At 40.2% G+C, this 26153-nt stretch overlaps 1 protein-coding gene across 1 annotated transcript in view; it reads right to left on the bottom strand.

Annotated features, from left to right (window-relative positions):
• Positions 1 to 22863, bottom strand: part of LOC138680807 (fetuin-B-like) — a 43444-nt gene extending 20581 nt beyond the window's left edge. Inside the window, exons 1-6 of the mRNA XM_069768055.1 lie at positions 22568 to 22863; positions 19514 to 19624; positions 18626 to 18713; positions 15681 to 15841; positions 5590 to 5697; positions 2626 to 2721 (exon numbers count right to left, since the gene is read on the bottom strand). Of these exons, the coding sequence (XP_069624156.1) occupies positions 2626 to 2721; positions 5590 to 5697; positions 15681 to 15841; positions 18626 to 18713; positions 19514 to 19624; positions 22568 to 22786 (783 nt within the window). The 5' untranslated portion in view covers positions 22787 to 22863. The remainder of the gene's footprint in view (positions 1 to 2625; positions 2722 to 5589; positions 5698 to 15680; positions 15842 to 18625; positions 18714 to 19513; positions 19625 to 22567) is intronic.
• Positions 22864 to 26153: the final 3290 nt, after the last annotated feature.

The raw sequence follows: 26153 nt of genomic DNA, 5'->3' as shown, positions 1-26153 counted from the left end.
GGACCACACAATTTATTGAGCAATTTCTCCTGATTACACAGATATTCCATGTGTGGCTGGAAACCACTGTTTGGCCCACTCGACAGGGCTTCTATTAGACTTTTGGAACACAAATTTGGCTGGCATAGATTGCGGGTGCCATTCAGCATTTGCAGAGATTCTGACGTGCCAACACCGTGGAAATCCCCAACAATTGACCTAATTTTGGAAGCTACACTGCCAAATGAATTCATTCAGGGTTGTGGTGAGCATTTTGAACTCACAGGTCCTTTACAGATTTTTTAAAAATAAAATTTTTACAACATTGTTGCTTTAGGTCTAAATTGTTCATTTTTACAATATTAGCTGGAAAAAATGGACCACACAATTTCTCCAGAGTACTCTATATGTGGTTGTATACTCCTGTTCTGGCACACTGCGAAGCTGAGCAGGAAAGTTGTGTCATTTTGAAGTTTGTGCCATAAGACTTTTTGAGACGTGCCATAATAGCTAAAACATCTCAAAAGCGACCCTATTATATACATTTTTTACTCAACAAATTAGTATAGGAGCATAATGACATTGGAGTTTGAATTTATAATGTACTCTAATATGTAAGTTCTGCAGGGTACCTCATGGTGTATTAGCTTGGTAAAATAACAGGGTAAATCAGAAACTAATTTAGTAATCCATGGATGTGAGGTACACTTTGAAGCAACCCTTTGCCAGCCTTCAGTACCAGACTTTTCTTTTCCGCATGGCCCTGTAAGGCTTGAGGACTGTCACAGCATCGGCCACCGCTGGCCACCAATTTTATTGGCATTTTTATTGGAATATTATTCAAAATTGCTGCTATTGGTTATTCAATTTTTTCCACTCAATCGCAGTGATCACAAATGCAAGGTGGGGGTTGAAACCCACAGTTGTGATGAGTAAAAATGCCTTGCTGTTGGGAATAGCAGGTATTTTTACTCAGTCACTGGCTCTGAAGAGATGGTGACTGGTTTTCCATTTACTAAAAAATAATATTATCCATTAAATACTCTTTAGTTCTTTTCCATTGCAGGGAAATTGGATCTCTTATTGCTATCAAGGAAGAAATCATTGACAATCTTCCTGACAATCTAACAATTGCAATGAAATTCATGTACAGTGGGTACGGAAAGTATTCAGACCCCTTTAAATTTTTCACTCTTTGTTTCATTGCAGCCATCTGGTAAATTAAAAAAGGTCATTTTTTTCTCATTAATGTAAACTTTGCACCCCATCTTGACTCGAAAAAAAATAAAAATGTAGAAATATTTGCACATTCATTAAAAAAGAAAAAACAAAATATCACATGGCCATAAGTATTCAGACCATTTGCTCAGACACTCATATTTAAGTCACATGCTGTCCATTTCCTTGTGATCCTCCTTAAGATGGTTCTACTCCTTCATTGGAGTCCAGCTGTGTTTAATTAAACTGATAGGACTTGATTTGGAAAGGCACATACCTGTCTATATGAGACCTCACAGCTCACAGAAGTTTGGGACCACCAGAAGTCTTCCTAGACCTGGCCGTCCAGTTAACCTGAGCAATCATGGGAGAAGAACCTTGGTGAGAGAGGTAAAGATGAACCCCAAGATCACTGTGGCTGAGCTCCAGAGATGCAGTAGGGAGATGGGAGGAAGTTCCACAAAGTCAACTATCACTGCAGCCATCCACCAGTCGGGCCCTTATGGCAGCGTGGCCCTACGGAAGCCTCTCCTCAGTGCAAGACATATGAAAGGCCGCATAGAGTTTGCTAAAAAACACATGAAGGACTCCCAGGCTATGAGAAATAAGATTCTCTGGTCTGATGAGATGAAGATAGACCTTTCTGGTGATAATTCTAAGCGGTATGTGTGGTACCTGCCCAATAGAATCCCAACAGTGAAACATGGTGGTGGCAGCATCATGCTATGGGGGTGTTTTTCAGCTTCAGGGACAGGACGACTGGTTGTCATTGACGGAAACATGAATGCAGCCAAATACAGAGATATCCTGGATGAAAACCTTTTCCAGAGTGCTCTGGACCTCAGACTTGGCTGAAGGTTCACCTTCCAACAAGACAATGACCCTAAGCACACAGCTAAAATAACAAAGGAGTGGCTTCAGAACAACTCTGTGACAATTCTTGATTGGCCCAGCCAGAGGCATGACCTAAACCCAATTGAGCATCTCTGGAGAGACCTGAAAATGGCTGTCAACCAACGTTCACCATCCAACCTGATGGAGCTGGAGAGGATCTGCAAGGAACAATGGCAGAGGATCACCAAATCCAGGTGTGAAAAACTTGTTGCATCATTCCCAAGAAGACTCATGGCTGTACTAGCTCAAAAGGGTGCTTCTAATCAATACTGAGCAAAGGGTCTGAATACATATGACCATGTGATATTTCAGTTTTTCTATTTTAATAAATTTGCAAAAATTTCTACATTTCTGTTTTTCTTCAGTCAAGATGGGGTGCAGAATGTACATTAATGCAAAAAAATGAACTTTTTTTGAATTTACCAAATGACTGCAATGAAACAAAGAGTGAAAAATTTAAAGGGTCTGAATACTTTCTGTACCCACTGTATGTTGTGATATACGGGAAGCACTGTGTTTTATGCCATACTGTACCTCTGGTTCAAATATTTCGCAAGACACATTCAGTACACTCTTTTCAGTTGGATTGCTCCAACGTGTTACAGCAAAACTCTTGCAGTAGCCAGTATGCTGAGGGTAAAAATAAAATGCAATAAATTACATTTAGCATTTAAGATAAAACCACCCTGCTAGTGCCAATAATATGTTATCAACGGAGGGTACTGTTTATAAAGCATTACATGACATTAATAAATCATTAATCAACATCATCTAGTATAAAATTTCTTTCCTGAGAAAGGTGTAAATGCATCAAGTCACAGACAGAGGTCAGAATATGAAAACAGTCATGCATGGCGACACTTTCTGGGAGTTAAGGTAACTATAAAGTTGCCAAACTGTTTCTGTAACTCCCATTAATTTCTATTAGAGTTACAGAAACAGCATAATGTTGTTGCACTTGGCTGTTTTTCATAGCCTCACCTTCTGTGGTTAGTGCCCAGATGTAGTTGTATCCATCTCAGATATAAAATACTGAAATGGGTATAAAACTTGAAAATCAAAATGAATCAGTCTTCATGCACACCTGTGGTCATTCAAATCTAGACTGGTAAGGCCATAACTGTTGTGAATTCTGTTGCCGAACTCCCTCCTGTGGTCGTGAATGGTACTTCGGCGAGTTCTGTCTATGGGCTCCCTCTGGTGGCTGTGAGTGAAGCTGCTGCTTCTGAGGTTCCTTACACAGGTGACGTGGTTTATCCTTTGGTTGACTGTTCTATTTAACTCCTCTCAGATCGTTACTCCATGCCAGCTGTCAATGTTTTTGCATTGGTTCAGTTCGCTCCTGGATCTCTCTGGTGACCTGCCTTCTCCTGCAGAACCTAAGTTCCTGATAGTCATTATTTGTTCACTGTTTTCTTGTCCAGCTGGTTTTATGATTTTGTCTTGCTAGCTGGAAGCTCTGGGATGCAGAGTGGCCCCTCCGCACTGTGAGTCGGTGCGGAGGTCTTTTTTGCACACTCTGCGTGGTCTTTTGTAGGTTTTTGTGCTGATCGCAAAGTTACCTTTCCTATCCTCTGTCTATTTAGTAAGTCTGGCCTCCCTTTGCTGAAACCTGTTTCATTTCTGCGTTTGTGACTTTCATCTTACTCACAGTCAATATATGTGGGGGGCTTCCTTTACCTTTGGGGAATTTCTCTGAGGCAAGGTAGGCTTTATTTTCTATCTCTAGGTCTAGATAGTTCTTAGGCTGTGACGAGGCGCCTAGGTCTGGTCAGGAGCGCTCCACGGCTATTTCTAGTGTGTGTGATAGGATTAGGGCTTGCGGTCAGCAGAGCTCCCACATCCCAGAGCTAGTCCTGTATGAGGTTTAACTATCAGGTCATTCCGGGTGCTCCTAACCACCAGGTCATAACAGTACAGCTGGCCCAAAGTATTAATGCATCTCAATAGAGGGATAAGAGAACTTCTGAGACCATTTTTTTTTTCTTTGCACTGTGTTTTGTCTTTCTTTTCCCCTAGACCTTTGGGTGGTTCAGGACACAGGTGTAGATATGGACATTCAAGGTCTGTCCTCTTGTATGGATCATCTCTCTGCAAGAGTACAAAACTTTCAAGATTTTGTGGTTCAGAATCCTATGTTAGAGCCTAAAATTCCTATTCCTGACTTATTTTCTGGGGATAGATCTAGGTTCTTGAATTTCAAAAATAATTGTAAACTGTTTCTAGCTTTGAAACCCCGCTCCTCTGGTGACCCCGTTCAACAGGTAAAAATCATAAAACCAGCTGGACAAGAAAACAGTGAACAAATAATGACTATCAGGAACTTAGCTTCTGCAGGAGAAGGCAGGTCACCAGAGAGATCCAGGAGCGAACTGAACCAATGCAAAAACATTGACAGCTGTCATGGAGTAACGAGGGAGCCCATAGACAGAACTCGCCGAAGTACCATTCACGACCACAGGAGGGAGTTCGACAACAGAATTCACAACACATAACTAACAAACAGGCAATCCCTGCATCTATTGTGACTGTCTAACAGCCGGGAGACATGCAGCTGCGGGGACTAGAACATATAATACCAGCACACCTGAGATACTCGGATAACATTTGAGCATGCTTGGATAACACCTTATCCGAGCACGATTGCTTGTCACAACTAGTTATCACTTATCCTGTAAATATGTAATATCTTCTTAAGAAACGACTAACCCCTTTAAGGTAAAAGGGCATAAATGTTATTCCCTTTTAAGCACATGATGATTATTTTGCACTTTTTAGTAACCATCTACAATATTATTGACCACTCTAATTCTTCAGTGATCCCACTTGCAACTGCAATGCGAGAAACCCGTGCGAATCTCTCGCCTCATTATCCAGCACTGGCGCCGACACTCGGCCGGAATGTGCGGCATGTATTTCTATGCAGCTCCAGTCTGAACCACCGGCGGCAGTGCCAGGTATTGAGCCGAGAGACTCGCGCGAGTTTCTCGCACTGCAGTTGCAAGTGGGACACCGGCCTAAGGCTTTGTGCCCACGTTCCGGATTCTTAGTGTTTTTTTAGCGTTTTTGGGGCAGGTTTCCGCTGCAAAGACGCTTAAAAAATGCTCACATTAAGCATCCCATTATTTTAATGCATTCCGCAATTCTTGTGCCCATTCTGCATTTTTTCCGCATCGCGGAAAAAAACGCAGCATGTTCATTAATTTTGCGGAAAATCTGCGGATTTGCCGCTATATATTGTCTTGGGACTCTCAGGGAAAAAAACACTAAAAAAGAGAGAAAAACGCAAGTGGATTTCCTGCGAAAGGAGTCCAGTTTTGATCAGGAAAATTCTACGAACAATCCTGAACATGGGCACATAGCCTAAGAGTGTTTGCCCATAGATGCAAAAATGTAATGCTAAGACAAAAGATTCAATAGTTCCTGGCAAGTGATGATGAAAAAGAAGACAAAATAAATAAATGTATTACCAATACTCTTTTTATATACCATACTTACTGCAAATTCATAGTCCAGGGGTTTACACAGGGAGAAATCTTTAACTGATTTGTTGCAAGTAGACTCATGAATTGTAAATTCCACATAGAAAGCTGTTCCTGCAACCACCTAAGACCATGAGTACATATTGTTAGTTAGAGGTGAGTTACACCAGTGAGCTGTAACTGTATCTGTAGCTGGAGAATGGCCATGTTTAGTGTCACCACTATGTCACACAGAAAGTGATCATAAAATCACACGTTAATTCATGCAAATTTATTGTCATTATTGAAAATAAAGCTTAGTGACATGGCGAGACTTGGAAGAGATGAAGCGCTATTTGACTCTCGGAGAACAAATTATCGTAGAATAGTTTTCGGATTCCATATAAAGAGCCTCTAAGTGCCCTAAGAGCAGAATCACCACAAACGTGATCTCATTTTGGAAATTACTCCCCTCTGGGAATTTCTCTACAGGCGTAATGATGATTTTGACTCCATGGGTGTTTTCCATAAACAAGCAGCAGTGGATGTTGCTGAGTGAAAATTGCAAATCTACCAATTGTACTGCCAATACATTGGAGTGCCCATCAACAAACATCCATAAGAAAAATAAGTATGTTACTAGATTACAGCAAAAAAAGTTCAATAATTATTTTTATTAATGAAATTAAACAAAACGAAAAAATCATAAAAAGAAAAGACAGGACAATGGGCCTCAAAAACAAAAGGAGATCACAGGCCACATAGAGGAATCCAAAGGATAAAAACCTATATATGCAAATAGTCAAAGCACAATAAATACAGTGCAAGAAAATGTCAATGCAATACAGAACAGTAGAAAAAGAATAGTGTAAATCCAGGTACATAGGTTGTTTCTAATGGAAATAAGCCACCATAATAAAAAAAAACACACGCCCCCCCCCCCCCCCCCCGAACAAACGAGGTGAAACAGTGTCGGGGTGGAAAGACACAGGATCCATTTGGTACTATTCTGATATAGGTAATTTACCTTTTACTGTTTGTTGATATACATTTAGCTACCTCAGACTTTGTTATAGCGTGGGATTCTATCGGGCTTATCCACTAGAGAGAAATACATCCTATATTTTACTACTGTATATTGCAGTAGCATTTTGTTTTTTGACTATAGTTTCTTATTTCCATTAGAAACTGCCTATGAACCTGAATGTTTTCTTTTTCTACTGTCCTAAACTTCATATTTGCACTTACTGCGATCTTTGGGAGACAGAAAGAACAAATCCACAGCAGGAATTGGAATTGGTTTAATTTTTTTACGCAGTTCCTCATGCGGTTAGTGATTAGACGACTTTATTCTTCAAGACCGTATTTGCTTTTTAGGAGTTTTTTTATGCCGTTCACGTATAGTAAAATTGAAAATAAAGGCAGCTTTATTTTTGGGGTCTGTACAATTATAGCAATACCACCTTTATATAATTTTTTATGCTTTGTCACTTTTACGCAATAAAAACTAGTTTATAAAAAAATAATAGTTTTTACATCGCTATTTTCTGAGAGCTATAGCTTTTTTATCAACTGCTGATTTTTATTTCCATTTAACTTTTTGATCGCGTTTTATTCCACTTTTTGTTCTGCAGTATCATGAAAAAGCATATTTCTTTACCAATTTTTTTTATTTACAGTGATAGCTAAAAGCGTTAACTATAGTGAGAGTTTTATAGGGTGGGTAGTTCCCGATGCAACAATACCAAATATGTGTACTTTTTTTTTTAAATTTGTGAAATTTGTTAAAAATATTTTTACGTTTTTTTTAAACCCTTTTTTTAACTCTTTTTTTTTAGTCCCTCTTTGAGACTTTAACTTTTATTGCTAAGATTGCTGGAATAATGCATTGCAATGAATCAGCACTGCAATGCATTATACCTGTCAGTGCTGCACTGGTAGAACACCCTTTAGAAACAGGCTCCCATAATTGGCAGTCCTGGAGGTCGTCATAAGTCGTGACAATTTCGGGTTGCCATGACCAAGATCAGGCCCTTGCAATGACTTTGCACGCACAATCGCCATGACGTACCTACACGTCAAAGGTCTGGAATCTCTATGCCGACCATGATGTATAGGTACATCAAACGTCGTAAAGGGGTTAACAAAAATTCCTTGATTTAAACAAGTGATTTTCTGAAGATACATTGCTTTTAAGGCGTAAGGATGGAACTAGTCTAAAAATAGTAACAGCATACCTCCCAACTTTTGAAGAATAAAAATAGGGACAGAGTATGCTGTGTCCAATTTTTGCCACATCCCTGACCACACCCAAATCCACCTCCATTTTTCCTTTCTTTCTATCCTCGTGGCCTTAGGGATACATTTTTATTATATTTTTCATGAGTTCAGAGAAAATATAAATTATTTCATTTTTTTTTACATCATTTAACGATCCTGTAAATAATCTGATCACTGTGTTGCGCAGATTATTACAATTACAGGGACACCAAATATTTTTGTGTTATTTTCTAATTTGTGATGTTTATTACTGCTTAAGAAGTGCATTAAAAAAATTACATTATTGCAAGTGTTTGTCATTGTTTTTTATTAATTTTATAGAAAGACAAAAATCTCTTGTTCTCCCTCTAGAATCCAGGGATATAGAAATACACTGCTATGTGCAGATGTATCAGTATAACTTGCCTGTGGAGTCAGAGCCTGCAATAAAGATAGAGTACACAAAATTCCACCAGTGGCAGCACCAGAGCCTGTGGATCGATTGATGCAGCTCCTTCTTGTAATGTTGAAGGTTGTGGGTTTGAGTACACAAAAAAAGATCAAATTTTCATAATTTGTTCTTGTTTTTAGCAGCTTTATAGGAACAAAAAAAGCTGACTTTTTTCTAGTATAATGGGAATATAGAAATTCACTAATGTAGACAATATATCTCTATGCACATTTATAATGCTTCAACTGCTTCTACTTTAATAACCTGCAATACAGCTCAAGATTACCAAATTCACCTGTGTATCAATGTAGGCTGTGGCTCCTAGCTAGAGCTGCTGCCTGAGAATGTGGTGTAATGAGTTCAAAGCTTAGGGAGACTCGGGAAAATGGGAGTAGTTTAGTTTTATATATGTACCCTCCGCCCCCAAGGAGGAAGAGCTACGATGAAGATGTCAGAGAGAGAGTTGATTATTAGAAGTCAAGACAAAGCTCTGATGTGGTAGGACTGAGCCCTCAAATCGGGACAGTCCAGCTGAACCCGGGACAGATACCTCTTAGCCCAATATTATGTATATACCACCAACAGGTCATGTTTTCAGTATTTCCTTGGTATTGCATAGATGAAAGAATTATTACCTATGCAGTTGATGGAATTGTCATCAGTGCAATATTGAGGAAATCCTGAAAACATGCACTGTTGGTGACTCTTGAGGACTGGAGTTAGGAACACTGATGTATGTTATTGTGGGAGTGATCGTGTGTGGAGAGGGCTTTGGAGCTCAGCAAATACCAGCTATATTAAATAGCAAGCATTTGTCTCTAACAGCTGCAAGATGAGCTATTAACCATTTATGGCATTTAAATAGAACGAATGTCGCTGCGCATGCTTACTGGCTTCCATCGGCGCCCTGTGACGTGATCATGAAGTGCCTATTTGTTACTATCTCAGTCATGGGACAGGTGAAGGGCACTAATAAAACTAAAAAAAAAAAAAAAAACAGTTTGAAAAATTATAAAAAAAATAGATAAAAGTTCAACTCACCCCTGTTTTCCCCATTGAAAATAAAGAAAGAAAGAAAGAAAGAAAGAAAAAAAAATACACTTATTTGTATTGCTGCATTCATAAAAGTCCGATCTATCAAAATTTTAAATACTTAACTCAATTGGTAAACGCACTAATGTGAAAAAGAATCAAAACACCAGAAATGTAGTTTTTTGGTCACTGCTCCTCCTTAAAAAAAATTGCCATTAAAACAAGCGAAAACAAAGAAGTAATCACTAAAATATACAAAATCATTTACGATTTAAGAGAAATTCCCCTATTTATCTGCAAATGGGCAAAAGAATTAAATATAACCTTGAAATCAGAATAAGTTTCAAAACTACTAAAAGATATACACTTCTTTTCTCCCTCAATTAAACATCAAGAGTTAAACTACAAAATCATATCGAGATGGTATAAAAACATAAAAACCCCAGATATTCTCAACAAATTCAATCATTCCTACTTGCCCAACTGCTGGAGATGCAATCTGATATCTGGAACTCTTTCCCATATTTGGTCTAATTGTTCTTAAATCACATCTTTTTGGGAAACAAATACAAAAACATATAGAGAAAGCTCTGAAAATATAATTCTCATTAACTCCCCCAATTAATTCTTCTTAACCTTCATTCTCAGCATCAACATACACTGCTCAAAAAAATAAAGGGAACACTTAAACAACAGAATATAACTCCAAGTAAATCAAACTTCTGTGAAATCAAACTGTCCACTTAGGAAGCAACACTGTTTGACAATTTCACATACTGTTGTGCAAATGGAATAGACAACAGATGGAAGTTATTGGCAATTATCAAGACACACTCAATAAAAGGAATGGTTCTGCAGGTGGGTCCACAGACCACAACTCAGTACCAATGCTCTCATGTTTTGGTCACTTTTGAATGTTGGTTGTGTCTTCACACTCGTGGTAGCATGAGATGGACTCTATAACCCACACAAGTGGCTCAAGTAGTGCAGCTTATCCAGGATGGCACATCAATGCGAGCTGTGGCAAGAAGTTTTGCTGTGTCTGTCAGCGTAGTGTCCAGAGGCTGGAGGCGCTACCAGGAGACAGACCAGTACACCAGGAGATGTGGAGGGGGGCCATAGGAGAGCAACAACCCAGCAGCAGGACTGCTACCTCAGCCTATGTGTAAGGAGGAACAGGAGGAGCACTGCCAGAGCCCTACAAAATGACCTCCAGCAGGCTACATATGTGCATGTGTCTGCACAAACGGTTTGAAACTGACTCCATGAGGATGGTCTGAGTGCCTGATGTCCACAAGTGGGGGTTGTGCTCACAGTCCAACACCGTGCAGGATGCTTGGTATTTGCCACAGAACACCAGGATTGGCAAATTTGCCACTGGCGCCCTGTGCTCTTCACAGATGAAAGCAGGTTCACACTGAGCACATTTGACAGACGTGACAGAGTCTGGAGACACCGTGGAGAGCGATCTGCTGCCTGCAACATCCTTCAGCATGACTGGTTTGGCAGTGGGTCAATAATGGTGTGGGGTGGCATTTCTTTGGAGGGCCGCACAGCCCTCCATGTGCTCACCAGAGGTAGCCTGACTGCCATTAGGTACCGAGATGAGATCCTCAGACTCCTTGTGAGGCCATATGCTGTTGCGGTTGGCTCTGGGTTCCTCCTAATGCAGGACAATGCCAGACCTCATATGTCTGGAGAGTGTCAGCAGTTCCTGCAAGATGAAGGCATTGAAACTATGGACTGGCCCGCCCGTTCCCCAACCTGAATCTGATTGAAAACATCTGGGACATCATGTGTCGCACCATCCACCAATGTCACGTTGCACCACAGACTGTCAATGAGTTGTCAGATGCTTTACTCCAGGTCTGGGAGAAAATCCCTGAGGAGACTATCTGCCGCCTCATCAGGAGCATGCTCAGGCATTATAGGGAGGTCATACAGGCATATGGAGTCCACACACACTACTGAGCATCATTTCCGTGTCTTGAGGCATTTCCATTGAAGTTGGATCAGCCTGTAACTTCATTTTCCACTTTGATTTTGAGCATCATTCCAACTCCAGACCTCATGGGATATTAGTTGTGATTTACATTGATAATTTTTAGGTTTTATTTTTCTCAACACATTCCACTATGTAATGAATAAAGATTTACAACTGGAATATTTCATTCAGTGATATCTAGGATGTGGGATTCTAGTGTTCCCTTTATTTTTTTGAGCAGTGTATTATTACCTATATTATAATATCCCATATCCTTAATACGGCTAAAAGTCTCATAGCAAGACATTGGAGAGGCACGTACCCTCCCTCCCTTTCAGAATCGATCAACAAATCTAATAGTATATATTCATTTGAAAAAATTTGCTTGACTCAAGCTACACAGGACAAACTCAGTGAAATTTGGCAACAATGGCATGAATATCAAAATAAGATTATACTATAAATCTTGAAATTAAGTAACCAATTATGTTTATTCTACTTATAATTATACTTGTTTTTAGTCTCTCCATTATAAAGAAGAACATTTGCTAGTTCTTAACAGGACTTTATCCCCACCTACCCTCCTACCCCTTCTTTCTCTCTTTGGTACCTCCTTTCTCTTCTTCCCAGACTCCCTAAGTTTGTACCCCATATATAAAATGAATGTTGATATATTCAATGTATATACTTGCTTTTTCTCTTTTTGTGTACGATTATGCTGTCATTCATTCCAACATTCTTAACGCCTTAACACCCGGAGCTTTTTTTCGGTTTTGCGTTTTTGTTTTTCGCTCCCCTCTTTCCCAGAGCCATAACTTTTTTATTTTACTATTAATATGGCCATGTGAGGGCTTGTTTTCTGCGGCACGAGTTGTACTTTTGAAAGGCACCATTGGTTTTACCATGTCGTGTACTAGAAAATGTGAAAAAAATTCCAAGTGTGGTGAAATTGCAAAAAAAATGCGATCCCACACTTGTTTTTTGTTTGGCTTTTTTGCTAGGTTCACTGAATACTAAAACTGACCTGCCACTGTGATTCTCCAGGTCATTTAGAAAAAAATACGCAATTTTCAGATACCTGTAGCATCTCCATTTTTGATGATATCGAGTCAGGTGAGGGCTTATTTTTTGCATGCCTAGCTGACATTTTAAATTATACCATTTCGGTGCTGATACCTTCTTTTGATCACCCGTTATTGCATTTTAATGCAATGCTGCGGCTACCAAAAAAAGCAATTCTGACGTTTTGATTTTTTTTCTCTCTACGCCGTTTAGCGATCAGGTTAAGTCTTTTTTTTTTATTGATAGACTAGGCGATTCTGAACGCGGCAATACCAAATATGTGTGTGTTTGATTTTTTTTACTGTTTTATTTTGAATGGAGTGAAAGGGGGGTGATTTGAACTTCTCTGTTTTATTTATTTTTTTCACATTTTTAAAATCTTTTTTTTACTTTTGGCATGCTTTGCTAGAAGCTGACACAACTCAATGGCCTCTGCTACATAGGAGCGATGCTCAGATCGCTCCAATGTAGTAGAATTACAGCATTGTTATGAGCGCCGACCACAGGGTGGCGCTCACAGTAATCTGGCAACAACGACCATAGAGGTCTTCAGGAGACCTCTGGTTGTCATGCCGATGCACTGCTGACCCTTGATCACATGACAGGGTCAGTAGTGCGCGTATTTCCTGCCCATTGGCCGGAAGCTCTTGTTAAATGCCAATGTCAGAGTTTGACAGCGATATTAAATTTTTTATTTTCCTAAGAGTAACAAGAGAAAATGGACCTCAAAATTTGTTGTACAATTTCTCATGAGTGTGCCAATACACCATGTGTGGGTAAAAACTACTTTTGAGGCACAGTGCAAAGCTCAGCAATGAAGAAGCACACTATTAGAGTTCAGATTTTGCTGGAATGGTTTGAGAGTGCCATGTTACATTAGCAAAGCCCCTGAGGTGCCAAACAACAGTAACACCCCATAAGTACTGTCATTTTACAAACTGCTCCTCTCAATAAATTCATATCAGAGTTTAGTGATCATATTGACACCACAGATGTGTCACAGAAATGTATACTATTGGGCGGTGAAGAAAGAATAATTACATTTCTTCCACTAAAATGTAGTTTTAGCCACAAATTTTTAATTTTTATAAAGGCTAAGAGGAGAAAATGGACAACTCAATTTATTGTCCAATTTCTACTTTTGATGCACAGTGCAAAGCTCAAAATGAAAGAGCAGCATATCATTGTGCAGATTTTGCTATTATCGTTTGATGGAATTATGACCCACTGGGAGAGCCCCTGAGGTGCCAGAAGAGCAAAACTCCTCATAGGCGACCCCGTTTTACAAAATACACCTCTTGATCAATTAATGCAGGGGTGCAGTTATTATTTTGACACCACAGGTGGGTAACAGAATTTTATACCATTGGGCACTGAAAAAAAAATTCTTACATTTTTACCCCCCAAAATTTGTTTTAGCCCCAGATTTTACATTTTCACACAAGAAGTGGGTAAAATTGGCCCAAGAATTTGTCCCACAATTTCTGCTGACTATAGAAATACCCCATATGTGGCTGTACAGTACTGCTTAGCCAGACAGAGAGATTTGGGAGGGACGGGGCACTATTTGCCTCCTGTAGTGCAGACTTTCCTTGAATAGTTTGCGGACTCCATATATAGCCCTAAGTGCTAGAGAGCAGAATGCCCCTCAAGTGATCCCATTTTGGAAATTATACCCCCACCAAACATGTGGATGCTAAAGGTGGTTTATGAAAACTAAGGCTCAGAAGGGAAGGGGGAATTTGGATTCTGGAGGTATTGGGACTGACGGGCATTTGTCCCGCACCCCTTCCAGTGTCTTTCAGCTGTCACAGACAGCTGTCAGCACTGAACTGTCACTGCGTGTTTAGACTCAGTGGCAGTTTAAATGCATGAAGGGCATAGCCCATCCTGGTGTGGGAACTGACACCCTACCATGACGGGCTATGTCCATCATTGGACGTTGAGGGGTTAAATAAAAACCATCTACACAAGTTTGATATCACCGTAATCATACTGAACTTCCTAATCATGAATCTGAGTTACTCTTTTACCACAGAATGTATATCGCAGAATAAAACAAAAAAAAACATAGCAGAATTGCATTTTATTTTCCAGTTTCACCACAATTGGATTTTTTTCTTGTTTTTCAGTACATTGAATGGTAAAATGAATGTCATTGAAAAACTGTGAATGTCATTCAAAACTACAACTTGTCCTGCAAAACACAAGCCATCATACAGCTCTGTGGACAGAAAAAATAAAAAAAGTTATGGCTCTTTGAAGAAGGGGAGGGAAAAAAAGTGCAAAAATAACCTTATATGATTTTCTTGTCGTGTCCTTATCGTTCATTCCAATGGGTATTGCTCTTTGTGGTTGTTGCCGCATCTCTCCCCACAATTGCCGACCTTTCTGCTTTTGATTAAAGCACAAATATGAGCAGGAACTCAGCAAGGAAGATTGAAGCGCAGGTCTGTGCTTCAACTGCGTAGGCTCGAAATCTTCAGCGCTGCATGAATGACATAGGAGATGTCACCAATATTCATTGAAGCAGGAAGGTCGGCTATTGAGGCAAGCGAGAAAGTGCTGAGTACTAACCAGCAACACCCATCAGACCAGACGGTGGTGGCAAGAATTTTACATGATTTTTTCTTTGCTCTGCAAGCTAGCTGTGGACCTAAATGTTGTACATATTTCTGGACTACAGTGTAAGAATGTTTATAGGTGATGCTTTTAGTTAGTTTGGATGAAACCTGGTTAAAAGTTCCCTTTAAATGGAAACTATCAGTAGGATAAACCCTCCTAAGCCATCTACATGGGCATGCAGGTCATAGAAAGCTGAACAACATGATACCTTGATATCTGTAATTCGATGTCTTATTCCAGAGATATCCCTGTTTTTCTTAATATGTAAATGAGCTGTTAAGACCTATGGGCTGGATATTGATCTCCCTGATAATCTGCCTCCAAAGATTATTTTAAATTAAAAGGTTCATTATCAGTGTGAGACATGTAACTAACACAGAACAGCAGTATCTTTGCCTCATTACAAACATTTTTGCAGGAGCAGTTCTGACTTCCTTCGGATGTCCGAGTAGTGGACATCCCCTTTAACTCAAGTTACATACAGTCTAAACATAAACCTAAAGCTTTAGATTAATGTTAATCTAACCCACAAACTTTGGGCAGAACTATCCAACTATCTAGTGTGTATGATGGTGACTGACTCCTGATTCTCTCTCTATAGATGATGTCAAGGGGCGAGGGATATAAACATATCTGATCTTTTTGTTCTCGGTGTAGATAAGCCTTTGTATTTGAAATCAATTACAATTATTCTCTGCTATTATTTCATCTTTACCTGTCGAGCTCCTCTTGTGATGTTTCCAAGACCAAAGTATTTGTTGTAGTCACTATCCTTGTTAAACTTCTCCAGACTCTTTTCTGCAACCTCTTGAATATTACTGTCATTCAGTGGTCTACTTAAATAGCAACCAGCACAACTAAGGTCCTGGTGAGTGGCTGAAATATGGAACAAGTAAAAAGTCATATAGGTAATTATTTCAATGAATTCGGCTGGTTATTGGCTTTTTACGGACACAGACAATTATATTAATAACTACTCTGGGCGCATAGAATATTTATCCGCTTATTTAAATAGGCACTAAGTGACTGCCAATCCGCTTGCATATAACAAATCAGTGGTTGTTTTAATGCCATGGATCGTACCATGTAAACATGAGCACAGTTATTAGAATTGAATTTAATTCTACTCAAGTACACAAAAAATAAGGCATTTTGAAGAATACGATTTTTTGTAAATTTGCTTTGCACATATTCAGCAAAAATACGGCCACCATTTTGCTTACCGTAAGATGTATGTCCAAGAGTTTTAAAAAAAATATAAAGAAAAACTTGCACTCAGGTCACTGCTAACATGTCCAGGCCCTTTGTTGTTCACCCGCTCTTCAGAATCATTTCCTCTGGCACGAGGCATATCTCCCAACCTGTTCACTTTAGGCAAGGACTTTGGGCCGTTCCCAGGCTTGCCTCGGAAGTCCCGGTCTAGAGTGAATAATTTGAAGTTGAGACACCAAAAAGAAGAGGATTGGACAGTGGGTAGTGCTGCTTGCTGCCCACAATCCAGTCAATAGTGCCTCTTCTTTCCGGGTTCATAGCTACAGCCAGCTCACTCTAGGCTGGAAGACTTTCAGCCATGCACTGGGCTGTAAGGTCTGGTGGTGGCCAGAAGTCCTGGCCTAGAATGATCAGCTCAGGAGTTGCGGGTTGTGCTAAGGGAAAGAGGCTGCTCTGAAGGCTGCCAAAAATTAGAGGGCCTGGACAAGTGAATGATGAAGTGAGTATACAGTTTTTTTATGTTATTTTAAACTTTTGCCAGGCATCTATGGTTTTATATTTTTTAAATCTTACATTTATTATGCTCTGCAGTCTGAAGTGACAAAAGAGCATACTGTAATAAGGGACATTCAATTTGCAATAACTTTGATATGAATCAAATTTCCCTGTAAAATTTGTGCAATTTGGCACATTTGAATTTCGCCAGATCTGCTCGTCTCTAGTACAATGTATACCCAGCTTAACAGTAAAGAGGAAGATGAGGGATGCAGCTGACCCTACATTTTCACTGCACGTTCCTAGGAACTCTCATTGCACAATAATCATGAAGTCTAAACAGGTTGTCGATCACCAGCTGATTGTCATGTGTAATCGGAACCTGTGCTGCCGAGAACAATGGCAGCCTATGTGCACTGACCAAACTCTTCCAAACATGCTATTGAATTACCACCGATCAGCAAACAATTAGCTGATCAGTGGTGGTCATTACAGGGAGCCTGTCATCTTGGAAAATTTTATTTATCAGCAGGTATAGGCTTAATCTGAAGGTAATTAGCGATACAATGCTTCCTGATCACCTTACTAAAACAGTAATTTATTTTCTTCCAAGAGCGGCTAACTTTTAACAATGGGGAAGTGCACAGATGTGCTGCAGTTTTTGCCCACATTTGAATGCATGCCCCAGCACTTTGATAGGGTGTTCTGCACAGAAGCGCTGCAGACCCAGCTGTCAATCAAAGTGCAGGGACATACCTACAGCTGCCGATCCCTGTGTTCTGTAGCCTTTTTCTGTATGCCCCCATGGCTGAAAACTGATGGCTTCCAAGAGGAAATAAGTTCATTTTCTCCCTTTAGCTGCACTTCCAGAAAGGCTACCGGGCCTATATTTACCTGCAGATTAATCCCATATCTGCAAGTTGGAGCGAAAACCCCATGGTACATTTAGATGAGGGATTGTAGTTTTTGCAAATGGGTGATACTGAGTAAAAGCTTTATCAGTGCTTCTAGGGGTTGCATAGTTCTTTATAAGTGACTTTGCGAACTGCAAGGCTACTGATATCTACATGGCTACAAGTAGCTGCCCCCTAAATTATATAGGGAAAACCAGACGGGAGTTTAGAAGGTGTATTGGGGAGCACTTAGGAGAAGTAAAACATAAAAGAGACACCATGATAGCTCGGCATGTCATGGAGTGCCATGAAGGAGACCACAGGACCTTGTCGTTTTGTGTCTTGAAAGTGTCGATTCATGCAATAAAAACAAATGGCGTGGTATATGTATGCATGACCCTAGAAACAGAGAATCTATATAAAACATAGGCACATATGTAAGAAATGCCCATAGTAAAGGGGTTGGTACTGCCTCTAAAACCCATTTCTATCTGATATATAGGGTTTGTTGTCTCCACATATAATCATTTTTGAGACATAATTTTAAGCCATTTCTTTTGCACATCGTATAGAGACAGTAATTATGCAAGGGCATTTACAACATATCCTAATATATACAGTATATAGATAAATCTTTCTGGAACATTGAGCCATATCCCTGCACTGCTCACTGTTGACTTGACACACAGCATTACACATTTATACTATGCACTTTAAGCACTTTATGTAGGTAAAGGTGTTGCTGAATTTCGACTACTTCTCATAGAGATGAGAAAGCCCAGATATGCCTGGCAGTGGACTATCTATGGTGTCCTAGTGAAATATACCTACATATTTGGCGTATCAGGGCAAACATCTTTAGAAAAGAGTCAAGGAGACGGCTACTTATGTGTGATCTATTGCATGTATATAACCAACTTTAGCCTCAGAGTCCCTGATAAATCATCTCAGCGTAAAAGCAAAACACGATTTTAAAATCAGGTGTACCTGTATATAGTAGGCCTCTTAACAAAGTGCACAGACATACGCGCAGTCAATACATGATCATAAGATACCGTACCTGGACTCAGTCTACAATCATAGTTGTAAAGGTGAGCAATCCTCTCTGGCTTATTCAATTGAAATGTTGCTCTGCACTCTCCAAAGGCCTGAAACAATTATTATAAAAAAGATTAAGAAGCTCATCTGACTGATATAATTTGAATATCTTCCTTTCTGGTCTGCAGGATGGGATTGAGCAGGCTTTAGGTTTAAAAGGTGGGGGTCGGAGCGCCATTGAAAGAACTCTGCTCCTCTTTGGTGGTCAATTACATATTATAACAACAGAGGTTTCCTGTATGAAGGCTGACTTGCCTCAGGAGACCGGCTGTGGCATAACGCTTCATACCGATGGTTTCATCAGGCCAATCGTGCCTTACACCTGTGAATCATGTTAACATCTGTGCTCTGACCAACTACCATCCATTAAAAAAGAAAAAATTAAAGTTTGTTATATTAAGACGTAAATCCACATTAAAGCAAGTTTTGTTTAAATGTACACACGTGGTCAAAAGTGTTGGTATCACTCGTTTAATGACAGAAAAAGCCTCAATGGTCACAGAAATAAAAAATGAAAGTCAGACATTGCTTTTCAACCATGCTTCCACAGAATTTAAAAAAAAAATAAAACTCATGAAATAGGCCTGGACAGAAATGATGGTACCCCTGAAAATAATGCGACAAAAAGGACATGTTATATCAAGGTGTGTCCACTAAGTAGCGTCACAGGTGTCTACAATCATGGAATCAGTGAGTGGGCCTGCCAACATGTGTATGCACTGCTTTAGTCTCATAGTCCAAGATAAGGCATTCCAGAATAAAGCTGCAACATGAGCAAAGTTTTCGAAGTAGGAGTGAGAGGATATGCTAAGTTATAAACGAGTTGAGAGCAAAATCCTGATGTACTTACCGCGTCATGACCAGGCTTGGCCCCACAATCTTTCCACAGTCGCCGGCTCATTACATGACATTCAGTTTCCAAAACATCCATTGTCAGATAAAATACAGATCCATTCTCCTCCTGACAATGAAAAGCTTCTTGTGTCACTTTCAATTCTCACCAACAAATGATTGCAACACAATATATTTCAACAAATATGTTACTCATTATCTACCCAAACACATTTCATACATAGCAAGTGTCACAGACTATGCCTGCATAGTCTTAGGGCAAATGGGGGTCTTTTGGAGAAGTTTCAATGTATCCATATGGATGTAGACAGCTTTATAGGTCTAAGAGCTAGGACTAACTAGTGTTCCACAAAAGGGCAGGAAAATGTAATCTCGTAATTCAGTTTATTTCAAAGTCATAAGAAAATCATTTTATGATGTCTGGATGGTGGGTTAGATGACAACTGACCAACCAAAGAATAACTTTGGTTCCATAAATATATACAACTGACACAGTGGACCACTAGACGTTGCAGGTAAAAGGTCTGGTCACACATAGTAGCTGATTAATTGGCACCACTGTGTAGTTATGATGAACGTGTATACATTTTTTAACCAAAACAAGAAAAGTATCCAAAATTTCGTATGTCCATATTTTTTTGAATAATTTTGATTAATGTTTTTAGCCAACTTTTCGTCCTTGTGTCCATTATTACTAGCAGTGTGTTATCCATTTTTGTTATTGACAAAAAAAAATATTTCCAAGCTTCCTTTATCCTACTAATATAAAAAACGGACAGCACTCAGTTGTCCATTTTTGCTACTGACCTATTTACTTGAATAGTTTATTTTGATTAGCAAATTAGTTCAATTTTTTTTCTTTTGTCACAGACTATTTCATTAAAAAAAAGCACATGTGAATATTGCCTATAAACTAGAATGGGTACATGTTCAATCTATGAAAAACACAGATAGAAGATAGATCATGAGTTGTATGAAAGTGGCCTCAAAGGAAACCTGTCATGTAAAATAACACTATTAGCCTGCAGATACAGGGTTAATCTGCAGGTTAATAGCATTTTCACACTGTGCTGCACCCGCACTGAGAGCCCTGCTGCCGGGAGGAAATTAACTTTATTCCTCCCAACAGACTCTCCCTGTCAGTCACAGGGTTGGTGCCGAACCACTGTTTATTAAGAACGGAGACTATAACTACACCCATCACTGACAGCAGGTTCAGCATTAGAGCTCAGCATTAGGGTTGAGCGAAACGGGTCGAGATTTTTCAAAAGTCGCCGACTTTTGGCAAGGTCGGGTTTCATGAAACCCGACCCGACCCCAGTGTGGGGTCGGCCATGAAGTCGGCGATCTTTTGAATCTGGAATCGGAATTCCGATACCGATTCCCGATATGTTTAAGATATCGGGAATTGGTATCGGAATTCAGATTAAAGTTTAAAATAAAAAATATTGCAATACTTACCCTCTGACGCGCCCTGGTACTAACCGGCAGCCTTCCTCCTTCGAATCCGCGCTTCTAGGACCTTGCCGTGACGTCGCGGTGACGTCGCGGCTTGTGATTGGTCGCGCGGCCGCCCATGTGACCGCTTGCGCGGCCAATCAGAAGCCGTGACGTCACCGCGACGTCACGGCAAGGTCCTAGAGGCGCGGATTCGAAGGAGAAAGGCTGCCGGTTAGTACTATTAACCTGGAGATTAACCACATATTTGCAGGTTAATAGCATTATTTGACATGACAGATTCCCTTTAAAAGCAGACTCTTTTTGTCATATCCTACTTTGGGCAAAAGAAAAATAATGAAGTAAAATGGCACCAACTCTGCCCATGTATTGGAACGAATAAGATTAGAAGAATGAAAGTGTTAATATTTTTTAATGCCGTGTGTCAAAATGTTTAAAGTAGAGTATTCAGATTTAAACGAATCTACTGTAGAACTGTTTTTAAGAAAGCCTAATAAAACTGAATTAATTTAACTCTTGGGATCTAAAGGGTAATGTTTCTCCTTGTGGAGAGTGACAAGCCAGGCCTGCCATGTCAGAGTGGGGAGACTTACATGCCATGCATGTTCCTCTGGGAAATTAAATATGCAAATTACCTCTTCAGAGAGGAAGAGGACTTGAACTCTAGTGTCACCTATTGAAAGTAGCAATTTGCATTTAGTTTTGGATTGTGGTTTCGCTTGCAATCCTGACAAACTATACTAGGATAATGGGAACACAGGATACAAGAATAACTCTAACAGACTAAAGACTGGGGACCTGGCAACATACAGCTGCACACATTAATGCTACAAAAACTATAATAAAGGGGTTGCACAATTGGGAGCGGTTGGCTGGGGGACATCTTGCAGGTGTTCACTTCAACTATATTTCTCCCTGCTGCTAGCTAGGGGCATTTTACCATGTTTGTGTGCTGCCTATTTAAGAGCAGGGGAGCGCGTGTGCTCACTAGGCACACCACCATAACAAAGGAAAGGAGAGTATCAGGAGGATGCTGCTGCAGCCGGGGTCGTGAGTATGCTGGCGTCACCTGGAGGGAGAGTGTAAACAATGTGGAGGCACCGGGCACAAACGTTGCATGGCGTTTGCCACTCAAGAGTATAAAACATTGCACTTAATGGATATTCACCTTTTTTAACTATGTAATTCAGCCTTATATTAAGACATTCTAAATCACTGATAGATAATGCCTAGATGTTATGAGAGCTTAGACTATACTGACAAGATGTGCATGCTAAGACAGATAAAAAACAAAGTCTTTGTCTACTTTTCAACTTATTGCCCCCTAAAAACGGTCAACACAACAAGGACAATGATACTATATTGGAAGGGTTGGATTATTTTGTTGAGCATTTCTTCAAACTTGTCTTTAGAAGTAATTGATGTCACCCTACAGTTGAACAAATTTAATTTCAACTTATTTAATTTCCTATACAGTTAGAGAATTAATGGCTCATATGGTTGTCATTGACAGTCATTACTAAATTGGTGTTGCCTACACATTAGAAAGTACAGTAAGTATTGATATTGTAGATCAGATTTATATCATACTTACATCGAACTGTTGTTGTACGTTGGAAATTCGTTTTAGTCCGAGCACAGACCCTTCCCTTCGGTTGGCATTTAGCTGACGTAAAGACAAATCAGCAACCGCTTCTGCAGCAGGGTCATTGCAAGCAATGGAAGTTATCTCTGGTTCTTTATTACCACGAGATCGTCCAGCAGTAGCTAGGAATACCTGGATGGAAATCAACAGTAATGTAGAGACCTTCATCCTTCCTGGAAGAAGGAGCAAGAATAAGACTTTGTCTGTTCCCTCTTACAATAGCCAGTGTGGTCACTGTACCCAGCAATTAAGTCACATTCCCAGCTCACTTATATACATGGTGAGTATATGAAATCATCTATCACCTTTAACCTTTTCTGTCAGCAAACAAAAGAGTAAATGATTTGGTAAATGTCTAACACTAAATCACAAAGACAGGAAGAAACTTTAATCTAAGAATCAATGTTTTTATCATGTAGAACCTTGACACAATATACAGTTCAGATCAAAAGTTTGTACACACCTTCTCATTTAAAGATTTTTCTGTATTTTCATGACTATGAAAATTGTACATTCACACTGAAGGCATCAAAACTATGAATTAACACATGTGGAATTATGTATTTAACAAAAAAGTGAAAAAACTGAAATTATGTCTTATATTCTAGGTTCTTCAAAGTAGCCACCTTTTGCTTTGATGACTGCTTTGCACACTCTTGGCATTCTCTTGATGAGCTTCAAGAGATAGTCACTGGGAATGGTCTTCCAACAATCTTCAAGGAGTTCCCAGAGATGCTTAACACTTGTTGGCCCTTTTGCCTTCACTCTGCGGTCCAGCTCACCCCAAACCATCTCGATTGGGTTCAGGTCTGGTGACTGTGGAGGCCAGGTCATCTGGCGTAGCACCGCATCACTCTCCTTCTTGGTCAAATAGCCCTTACACAGCCAGGAGTTGTGTTTCGGGTCCTTGTCCGGTTGAAAAATAAATGATGGTCCAACTAAACACAAACCAAATGGAATAGTATGCCACTGCAAGATGCTGTGGTATCCATGCTGGTTCAGTATGCCTTAAATTTTGAATAAATCCCCAACAGTGTCACCGGCAAAGCACCCCGACACCATCACACCTCCTCCTCCATGCTTTACGGTGGGAACCAGGCATGTAGAGTCCATCTGTTCACCTTTTCTGCGTTGCACAAAGACACGGTGGTTGGAACCAAGGATCTCAAATTTGGACTCATCAGACCAAAGCACAGATTTCCACTGGTCTAATGTCCATTCCTTGTGATCTTTAGCCCAAACAAGTCTCTCCTGCTTGTTGCTTGTCCTTAGCAGTGGTTTCTTAGCAGCTATTTTACCATGAAGGCCTGTCTCCTCTTAACAGTTGTTGTAGAGATATGTCTGCTGCTAGAACTCTGTGTGGCATTGACCTGGTCTCTAATCTGAGCTGCTGTTAACCTGCGTTTTCTGAGGCTGGTGACTCGGATAAACTTATCCTCAGAAGCAGAGGTGACTCTTGGTCTTTCTTTCCTGGGGTGGTCCACATGTGAGCGAGTTTCTTTGTAGCACTTGATGGTTTTTGCCACTGCACTTGGGGACACTTTCAAAGTTTTCCAAATTTTTTTGACTGACTGACCTTCATTTCTTAAAGTAATGATGGCCACTCGTTTTTCCTTACTTAGCTGCTTTTTTCTTGCCATAATACATATTCTAACAGTCTATTCAGTAGTACTATCAGCTGTGTATCCACCAGACTTCTGCACAACACAACTGATGGACCCAACCCCATTTATAAGGCACAAAATCCTACTTATTACACCTGACAGGGCATACCTGTGAAGCAAAAACCATTCCCGGTGACTAAGTCTTGAAGTTCATCAAGAGAATGCCAAGAGTGTGCAAAGCAGTCATCAAAGCAAAAGGTGGCTACTTTGAAGAATCTAGAGTATAAGACATAATTTCAGTTGTTTCACACTTTTTTGTTAAGTATATAATTCCACATGTGTTAATTCAAAGTTTTGATGCCTTCAGTGTGAATGTACAATTTTCATAGTCATGAAAATACAGAAAAATCTTTAAATTAGAAGGTGTGTCCAAGTTTTCTGACTGTACTGTACAAAGTTTAATTCCACTATCGCATTTTTAACTTTATTCTTGTAATTCTTGTCATAATGTTGTCACTGATGAATAAGAAGAAAAAATGTAAGAGATGCATAATATAATCAATGAATCCATGACAAAAATATGTTTTTTTGAAAAACAAGCTCTCCTAATATGGATCTATAAAATTGTGGCTGTAGACTACTATTAGCCCATATCGTGTGTCACAATCCAATTTTGGATGAATGGCAGCTCTGGTTCCTCTATAAATTAAATGCATCTTTTTTTCTTTTCAGGCCAGCGGGGGTTAATATCAGTTTCCCTCTCTGTAACTGCATAGTTGCTAGGTCAGCTGATGTGGGTCCTGAGCACACCCACCATCCTTTAATTGGTCACCTGATGCATCAGCTGACTGTTGGGGATCGAGTTTCTCTATGGAGTCCAGCTGTGCAGTTGCAGCTCTCTGGTGTCAGCTACTTCTGGTGTTTGGAGTCCTGTTTCTGTGTCTTCTGCGGTGTGGAATTGGCAGCAGAGTCTGGAAGCTAAGTGTTGTTTTTATTCCTTGTCCCTCTCATGTTTGTCATTGTCCCCTGTGTGGTACCATCTGCAGTGGTGAAGATAGCTCCTTTGCCGGCTAGTGCACTAACTAGGCAGGGCAGTGTGAAGTGACAGTGAGGGATGAGGTTCCTGATGGCAGTGGGGGGAAGGACCCACTTAGGGCATTAGATGAATGTAGGGACAGGCTCAGGATTGAGCTCAGGGGGTGTCCATCCTTCATTTCCCTATCGGTAGGGCATTACTCTCCCCTTTTCCATCCCGTTGTCTGTTTGCTGTGCCATCTGCTGATCGATCCCCCATTGGGGTCATTGTATTTTGTGACATTATCACCAACCCATACTTTTTTCTGGTGAACTGATGGCTCAAGCACAGGCTTTTGCTCAGATGATCCAGACCCTCACTGATGAGTTTAAGGAGCTGCGGTGTCAGGTGGTGCAGCAGCTTCAGCAGGTGTCAGGGTTCTGAGTCGCAGCTCATGTGCAGGCTCAACCAGAACCCAAGATATCTCTCCCTGATAGGTTCTCTGGAGGGAGAGATACATTTTTGGTTTATAAAGAGGCCTGTAAGTTATATTTCAGGCTCCGCATTCGGTCTTCAGGGAGTGAGGAACAGCATGTGGGGACTATAGTCTCACTTCTCAAGGGTGATACTCAATCCTGGGCCTTCTCCCTGATGACTAATTCACCATTTTTGCGGTCAGTGGATGAATTTTTTTGCCGCATTGTCTCTTGTGTATGGAGATCCTGATGGCGTCTCCCTGGCTGAGTCTAGACTCTGTAAAATCAAGCAGGTGGGAGGCCAGCTGAGGAGTACTGCTCAGAGTTTAGGAGATGGGCCATTGACATGCAGTGGAACGGCCCAGTCCTTAGGAGTCTATTCTGTCAGGGTCTGTCAGCAATGACTGAGATCCTCGGCATGGGGTAAGCCCCTCCTGCTA

This window comes from Ranitomeya imitator, chromosome 5 (genome assembly GCF_032444005.1).
Source record: "Ranitomeya imitator isolate aRanImi1 chromosome 5, aRanImi1.pri, whole genome shotgun sequence".
Lineage (NCBI taxonomy): Eukaryota > Metazoa > Chordata > Amphibia > Anura > Dendrobatidae > Ranitomeya > Ranitomeya imitator.
Note: the sequence above shows the minus strand (reverse complement) of the source record. Positions and strands in the feature narration are given on the sequence as shown.